The sequence below is a fragment of the Limulus polyphemus genome, unplaced genomic scaffold (assembly GCF_000517525.1).
Source record: "Limulus polyphemus unplaced genomic scaffold, Limulus_polyphemus-2.1.2 Scaffold1731, whole genome shotgun sequence".
Lineage (NCBI taxonomy): Eukaryota > Metazoa > Arthropoda > Merostomata > Xiphosura > Limulidae > Limulus > Limulus polyphemus.
This window is the reverse complement of record NW_013667341.1, coordinates 226,276-235,017: the sequence shown is the minus strand read 5'-3', so window position 1 is coordinate 235,017 and position 8,742 is coordinate 226,276. Positions and strand designations below refer to the sequence as shown.

The 8,742-nt window shown below is 34.1% G+C and overlaps 1 protein-coding gene across 1 annotated transcript in view; it reads right to left on the bottom strand.

The window, feature by feature from the left end:
• Positions 1–8,742, bottom strand: part of LOC111087097 (protein CBFA2T3-like) — a gene marked incomplete at its 3' end in the record, with an annotated part of 52,015 nt that overhangs the window by 3,803 nt on the left and 39,470 nt on the right. Inside the window, exons 3-5 of the mRNA XM_022392513.1 lie at positions 5,101–5,321; positions 2,927–3,016; positions 1,355–1,542 (exon numbers count right to left, since the gene is read on the bottom strand). Of these exons, the coding sequence (XP_022248221.1) occupies positions 1,355–1,542; positions 2,927–3,016; positions 5,101–5,321 (499 nt within the window). The remainder of the gene's footprint in view (positions 1–1,354; positions 1,543–2,926; positions 3,017–5,100; positions 5,322–8,742) is intronic.

The following is an 8,742-nucleotide window of genomic DNA, read 5'->3' as shown; positions in this document are numbered from 1 at the left end:
CCGCAGACATACAGCTGTGCCACTGGGAGGGGAGGGGGGCAAGTGGTTTCTGTAGAATTAATTGTAAGATGCTTTTTGATTATCTATATTTTCAGAGCTGTTGGTTCAAACATTAACTACTGTTTATTCACGAAATGTCGTCTGCGTACAAAATACCGCGTATTCTTTACTTTGTGATTTGCCTGTTTGTTGGTTTGATTATATTTTGTTGTTAAACATAGAGCTACATAATTCTGGTCAAAGAGTTAGCCCACAGGATCACAAACAAAAGGTGCAATGAATTAAAAAAAAAAAAGATTCAAAACTCGAGTGCTTTTGAATAGTTGACTATTCTTCTCCATGAGAATAAATATTTATCCTGAAGAAGTATATTCAACTATTCGAAACCCGAAGAAGTATAGTCAACTATTCGAAACTTGAAGAAGTATAGTCAACTATTCGAAACCTGAAGAAGTATAGTCAACTCTTCGAAACCTGAAGAAGTATAGTCAACTCTTCGAAAGCGTCAGAATTTTTGGTCTATTTTTTTTTAAATTCATAAACACTGTACAATCGTCTATCTGTGCTGTGCCCACCACGGATATCGGAACCCGATTTTTAGCGTTATAAGCCTTCAGATTTACCCCTAAGCCACTGGAGGGCGTACCTGTTTGTTGATCGGATGTGTTGTTTTCTTCATGTTTAACGAGTTAAATCCTGCATCTACTTTAGCATAAATTCGGCATGTGTTATGTACGTGTTTATCAATTTCACTCTTACTTCTGAGGTTCTATCGTGACACAACGTACCTGGGTTTATTATCTGACACTGAATATAAACTTTCTGAAATGAAATTTAATCTTAGAATTTAAACGAAAGATGTTTTATCTAGCAAACACACACACACATAAGCTTTATTTAGCAAACACACACACAAGCTTTATCTAACAAACAATACACATAAGCTTTATCTAGCAAACACACACACACACAAGCTTTATTTAGCAAACACACACACATAAGCTTTATATAGCAAACACACACACATATGCTTTATCTAGCAAACACAAACACATAAGCTTTATCTAGCAAATACACACATAAGCTTTATCTAGCAAACACACACACACACAAGCTTTATTTAGCAAACACACACACATAAGTAAAGCATATGTGTGTGTGTTTGCTATATAAAGTTAAACAATGTCATATTTTATCATCCCACAAAGTAAAGATATTTTCATCACAAATATTATCAGATGTCAAATTTTAAAAATAGTTTTTAAGTAATTGTCTGCTCCGTATGGTTTTAAAACCTGATCCTAATTCTCCGTTAAATCCGTATGTTAGAACATGAAATAAACGTTTCTCCTACTTGGTGGATGGCGTGCGCCTCTTTCTGGTTTCCTTGGAATTTGATTGAAATATTTCAAAAGGTTCGCCACTAGGGTGCGCCACTGAGTCCAAAACAGCCTGTTCATATTGTCTCAGGTATTGTTGTGGTGTCTGTTTGGCGAGACGAGCAAAATGTATGATCTCGTTTTGTAGCATTGGCAAATGAGACTGCAATAATAAAAGGAAAAGAGAAAATGAAAATTATAATCCTTCCTATATTATAACTGTTCTCAATCGAAATGAACGTGTTTCGAAACTTTTAAGTTATACATACATGTATACACCTCCAAGGGATTTGTTGAGATACGAAAAGATATAAGTTTCACTAACATCGTGCTGCATTAGTTTGAATCATAATGAACCGGTGTAAAATGGTAAATTAATATATATGTAAGAAAATACAGTTATTTCTTATAACCGTTTATACACTATGATAAAAAATAAACAACACCTGCATTGTGATGTTAGTAAATTTAGTGCTTATCATTGTAACATACTCTGAAATATAGAATTATTGATGTGTATATGGGATGTTACATTATTTATACAATTCACGTTTCCAAGTAGAACATTCCTGTATCATTAATATAACAAAAGATTATGAATACTAAATTAATCTTATCATCAAAGACTATCCAAAGACAAGTTAACAAAGGTCTCTTTTTGTTTAAGGTTTCGCTTAATTAAAACATGGAGATATATTGTAGTACTTAGAAGTGAACACGTGGTTGAACACAAACTGAAATAAAGGATATTTCGGAAAATTTTCAAAGCATATACGTAAATAATTTCATCTCAATTAATAAATACTTTAAATAAGAGTACCACGGGGGTCGGTCCGACTCTACATGAATGAGCGTAAAATAGGCCTAAAAAGAGTTAAGCTTAACTTACGTGTTAGTATGGTTTCCACAATCACTATAATTCTCAATTGTACTACGCATACGTTTTTACCTGGTTTTTTGAACTCCTCCCACAATGTTTGATAAAAATACTTGGTATTTTGTTTGAAAGTTCTTAATCCCACAGATTATAAAAGAAGTGAAAAACGTCGGAATAGTCGTAAGGGGGCTAAAAAAAAGAGGGATAAGGGTATTTGGGGGGCTCAAAGGTTTGACTGATCTGATTGATTTGAAAACTGGTATTAACGTGTAAAAAGATGTTCGACACAATAATCTAAATTCATATTTTGTAAACTTTCAAACTGTACGGGGGCAGAGGAGTTTGGGAGGCTCTCAGGATTGGATCCATGGATTTACCAAAAACTTAGTACAGACACATAAATAAATGGTCATTCTAATCAAAAATTTATCTTTGCATTTTGAACAACAACAAAAATAATATAGCTCTTCGCATGGGATCAAGGATTTGTGTGTGTTTTTTCGGATAAGATAGGCACATTTTTTTGTGGAATTCGTGTTGCCACCAAATGTTCACGGGTATTAGTGGTGATCTTATACAGAGATATTTCCATAAGTTATGTAAAATGATGTGAATTCATTTAGACCTTCTCTCCCTCGAAGTTCAGTTACATTCAGACTTTATACCGTACCTTTAGGAAAGGAACAACAAATGGCCGAAGAGGACAGTTCGTGATGTCTTGAATTTTCTGATGAAACTCTTCAATGCTTATAGCCGAATTCTAAAGAAGTAATTTTGTTATATTTAGTGAAATTAAAAAAGTTTGTTATTTTCAACTGTGTACATGCATTTTTTTTACAAACATAAAACATTTTTTTGATAATTTTAAACTATTATTTGACAGCAAAGCTATCCAGTGGAATATGCCCGTGTTCTGTCTACTGCTAGGAATTGAACCCCGGATTTCAGCGTTGCAAGTTCATAAACTTGCCGCTGACCCACCGAGAGACAAATAAGATGACTTAAAGAACAAACTTTTTGGTTCTATGAAAAAATTAATACATATGCAGAAAAAGAGTCAATTCAAAAAGCTTTCAAACGAAAAAGGAAAAAAGAACTGACTGATTTCAAATTTTCCACTACATCTAAAGATCAGAAGAATAGTGGGTAGTTTATTAAATAAAGGTTAGATGAAATAAAATCATTCAAACAGAGAGATGTTACATCTGAAAACTCTTTCTCTTCCCCCACTCCCCAAATCCACCTGGGTAGCTCAGCAGTAAGCTTGAGGGTTTATAATCCGATAAAAATCAGGTATCGATCACTGCGGTTTACACAGTGCAGGTAGTTCACTCTTTAGCTTTGCGCTAAAACGAAACAACCAACCAACCCTTTTGCTGCTTTCTTAACAGAGAGAGAGAGAGTAGTGCTGGTTTCGTCATTATACTAATTTTAGACATCTAATTAAATTACAAAATAAACTTGATGAATAAAATAAACAAAAATTTCACTAGTCAAATATAATAGCTTGAATACCATTTACAGAACATAACATACAATTAAAAATTCAATACAAATGATGATAATAATATGTAATAAGAGGTATAAAAAAAAGGTTAATAATAAAGTGAAAGATACCAACTTTCTTCACTGTTTCTTCTTATTAAAATCTCATCTTAAAGTTAAAATTTTGCGCTAGCCGTCCCTAATTTAATAGTGTAAGACTAGCGGGAAGGCAGCTAGTCATCACCACCCACCACCAATTCTTGGGCTACTCTTTTACCAACGAATAGTGGAATTGACCGTCACATTATAACGCCCCCACGCCTGAAAGGGCGAGCATTTTTGGTGGGACGGGGATTCGAACCCACGCCCCACAGATTGCGATTCAAGCGCCCCAACCACCTGGCCATGCCGGGCCTTTAAATTCTTCATAAAAGATAAAAATTGTAAACGTAAGATTTGATATAGAAATTCTAACACGATATTTGTGTAAATTAATTTTATAGCTAGAATTGTCTGTTTCTCTTACACGTGTTTCCCCACAGAGTTGGCCAATTAAATATAAAGCATTCGTGAAAACGCAACGAAATCGTTAAACAACACAATTAAAAACTCTTCATAATGAGAAGTTAAACATGTTTGCGTGTTAGATATATTTCTTACGGCAAATTCCGTATCTTGTTCTTTGTCAAAATGCCAGAAATGTGATTTTTTGTTTCGGTTTTTCCAAATTTGACCCAAAATTTATGTAAGTAAAAATGACTATCTTAGATTAACTGTTTCATTTTGTTCTTTGTAAGGATGAAGAAGATATCTATTGGTAAATCTAAATAATTCGTCGTGTTTTGAATATTTAAAAAAATCCAGTAAATGCAAGTAAATGTTTTTAGCCTAAATGCAAAATAATGTCAAACACTTGCACCCAAGTGTACATAAACTATAAAGGTAAATCTGATGCTATGCACGATGATATTAACCGTTCATCACTAAGCACAAGATGACACTAACCACTCACCCCAAAATACAAAATACTACTAATCACTCAGTACTAAGCACAAAATGATACTAAATACTCACCACAAAATACTACTAATCACTCAGTACTAAGCACAAAATGATACTAAATACTCACCACAAAATACTACCAATCACTCAGTACTAAGCACAAAATTATACTAAATACTCACTAAAAATACAAAATACTACTAATCGCTTAGTACTAAGCACAAAATGATACTAAATACTCACCACAAAATACTACTAATCACTCAATACTTAGCACAAGATGATATTAAACACTCACTACTAAGAAAATGATACTAATCACTCAGTACTAAACACAAAATGATACTGAACACTCACCACTAAAAGCAAGATGAGACTGTGCACGCGCTCGCCTACGTCGCGTGAGATGTCATTCCCGAATTGCTGCAGAGTAGTCAAGAATCGCTTCAACTTACTCAGCTGATGGATGTTGTAACCCAAATGGACCTTTGACACCGGCTGAACCTCAACTTTTGTGATTGGTAGAGCCAGGCTAGTAGGTTGAGAAGTTGTACATGGGTTGTGCGTTCCACTCAAAGCTACAGAAGAGAAGAATTTGTCGGTTATTTTTCTTGGTTCAAAGTCTAAAATATGGTTACTTAATCAAATGTTTTAAAATAATTATTTTCTTTGAAATTTAACCAAAATCAGCTGTTGTTTCATAGTGATTTTCAAAATAGTATTTCCGCGGCTGTATCTTTTACTTTCTTTGAAGTGCAGGAACACAACCAGGTTACACAATAACTAGATTTTTCATGCTCTTATTTCACGGATTAAAAACACAATAAAATTTTTGCTATAAAATAGGCAGTAAGATAACTCAGGCCCTCTCGATTCGAGCTCTGTGGTGTTTCGTAGTTCATGGCGTTAAAACAGCTAATAAAAAAATAGTTTGGGCTACTAAGCCTATATCTACGATCTTCACCACACCTAAATCAGCAAACACAGTATACAAAGAATTTAACAGTTTGTTCAGAGAGAATAATGATGGCAAGCTTTTGATCAATCTTGATGATTCATAGTGCGCTCACCCTTTGTGCCAAACCTACTTTGACAACAGATGGTTTAATCACCGGGTCTTGTATGTTTACCAATGCAGTATTCTGTCTCCCTACTATTGCAATCCTCGTTTTTACACTTTTATCCACGTCTTCGTTGTTTACCGTTACAATATTCTTTTCTCAATCCATTTCCTCTGTCATCATCAACATAAAACCTTACTCTTTGTCTTGTAATATCTAACCCAATGTAATTGAAATACTATGATATTAGTAACAATAAGGAATAATATTAAATATCATAGTTAAACCTGAGTGAAATCAGTACAAATTGTTAAATTGTATGTTCAAAGAAATATCAGTTCTACTTAATATTGTATGGCGGGCAAACTTTCGTATATTATATATATATTATTATTAAGATATCCTTTTTTTTACAGATAGTACTTTTAGCATATCCATTTTTGGATATGTTACTTGTTTTTATTTTCTCGTTCGTTTATTTGTTTTTGTTTTACCTTTAATTTTTTTTTTCAAATATCAATTTCAACGTTTTCTGACTTCCATCTATTATTCCCACGAAAGAGAGCCAAAAGTCGCCTGGAGAGATCACCTGTTTTAACCACTCGCACCATTATACAGTAGTGTGTTGTATGTCAGTTAGTTAGTAGAAACTAAAATGACGTCACATAAGGGACTATTAACGTTGCAATTTGCTCTGTCGTGACGTCAGTAAAACGTACACATGCCATGAATCACAAGAAGTATTACGTACTTTGTAGGCTACAACACAGTATGATATATAAACTTCAAAAGCAAGAAATAAAAATATTTTTTACTCTTAATTTTTGTTTTACTTACTCTTGAAATAGAAGACTCTCGGAGACCCTGAGGAACTATATCTAATACAGATGACTTGAAAATTATTTTGTAATAAATACTGGTGTTTACCATTGAAACCCTTGAATATGATTAGAACTTATCTCTTCGTCTGTCGGCAGTCTGTGAAGTATTGTGAAGAGGTGAAAGTGAAAATTGATAATTCAAGTTTGTTTGTTTTTTTACTAACCAACCAAATCAACACACACAAATAAATACGCCTTTGTATTACACACTATATCGGAAGAGTTTTATATTTTGCAATATTTTCTTGTCCGTTGGCTCAGCAGTAAGCGTGAAGACTTATAACGCTAATAACCCATGGTGGACAGAGCAGATAGCCCATTGTGTAGTTTTGTGCTTAAAACTAGAAACAAACGAACTAAACAGGCTATTTTGGAGTCGGCAGTACACACTACTGATCTATTTGTTCATATTTCAACCAAACATAAGCAGCCATCTATCAGGCTCAGGAACTGTCTTTTGTTTTGTAACATTACCATTTTATAGATATGGTGTGAACAACTATTTCTTGCTCAGATCCTGCTGGTCAAATATTTATTTGTTACAGAAGCCTATAAGGGAAAATTTCTTGTTAGTCTTAAAGTAAATAAATTTATACTGTTCTCTCTCTCTCTCTCTCTCATAATCAATACCTGTAAAGTGAGCGAGACGAACAGGAAACCGCGATAAACAACAGTCTAAATGTCACTCTCAGTTGTTGTTTTTTATCACTGAACCACTAAATAAAACAGAGTAGAATGTAGAAACAGACCTTCTTGCCTCGTGGTGCTACAAACCATTTGTGAGCGCTATATATTGATAAATATAGTTCTTGTTCGCAGCGTAAGTAAGTGCTAACTTATATACTTATGAAAGCATTTACCAACAGCGAAATTTATTGATTACTAATGTGTTTCACAGTTTTAGTCTATTCACAACACCAAAGGTGTGGACGAGAGTTGCAGTGAATTTAATAGCATTCCAGTCGTAAACCTTTATGTTTCACCATATTTGAAACATAAAATTGGTTGGGCAGATCTGACTTACATATATCTAAAAAAACATAAAAGCGTATCATAGTTTCGACAGTAACCTCACAATATGCTTGGCCAATAATAGATTTTACTTGCTACTCACCAAAATTGTGTATTCGGATTTTGTGAGGCAGCACTCCACTGAGAAATATACGAAACTAAGAATAAACCAATACTGTAGTGTTCTTAATCATTGTGCGTGATAGACGCTAGACTGCTTTATTTGTGCCAGAAAGGGTAAACCAGTTAGTGAAAAACGGGAGGAATTTGATTTAATAATTTCTTATTATATGAACTTCAGAGATTTCATTTGTTCCCCTTCAGTTTTTTAATTTTAAACAGCATCGATCCCAAATGTTCTTATTTGAAAACCATACTTTTTCTAAGTATAGAAATACCTTAATCAGTTTACGTCCACACTAATTAATGAACAAATATTATTTATGTAAATAGTGTTAACAGCTAACCGTTAAACAAATTACTGAGCTATTTTAAGATTTGGATATTTATTTGTTTGTTTGTATGTTTTGAATTTCACGCAAAGCTACACGAGGGTTATCTGCGCTAGCCGTCCCTAATTTAGCAGTGTAAGACTAGAGGGAAGGCAGCTAGTCATCACCACCCACCGCCAACTCTTGGGCTACTCTTTTACCAACGAATAGTGGGATTGATCGTCACATTATAACTCCTCCACGGCTAAAAGGGCGAACATGTTTGGTGGGACGGGGATTCGAATCCGCGACCTTCAGATTGCGAGTCGAGTGCCCTAACCACCTGGCCATGCCGGGCCAATATTTACTTATGTTAGCATTCATACCCAAATATAATATAATAATTTTTAGCTTTACCTTCAATCCAGTATAATAAGTTAGACACAGAGTCAGATATGCGTTTAGTGGGTGTCAGTGACGATTTGAGAGTTCTATAAGATATATGTTTGTTCTTGTTTGTATGTCTGAGAGTTTGTGCAAATTTCTTCCAACTTTTGTAATGGCGCATGGACTAAAATAGCTGTTTATGTAAATATTTTAGGCCATTCGTGATTA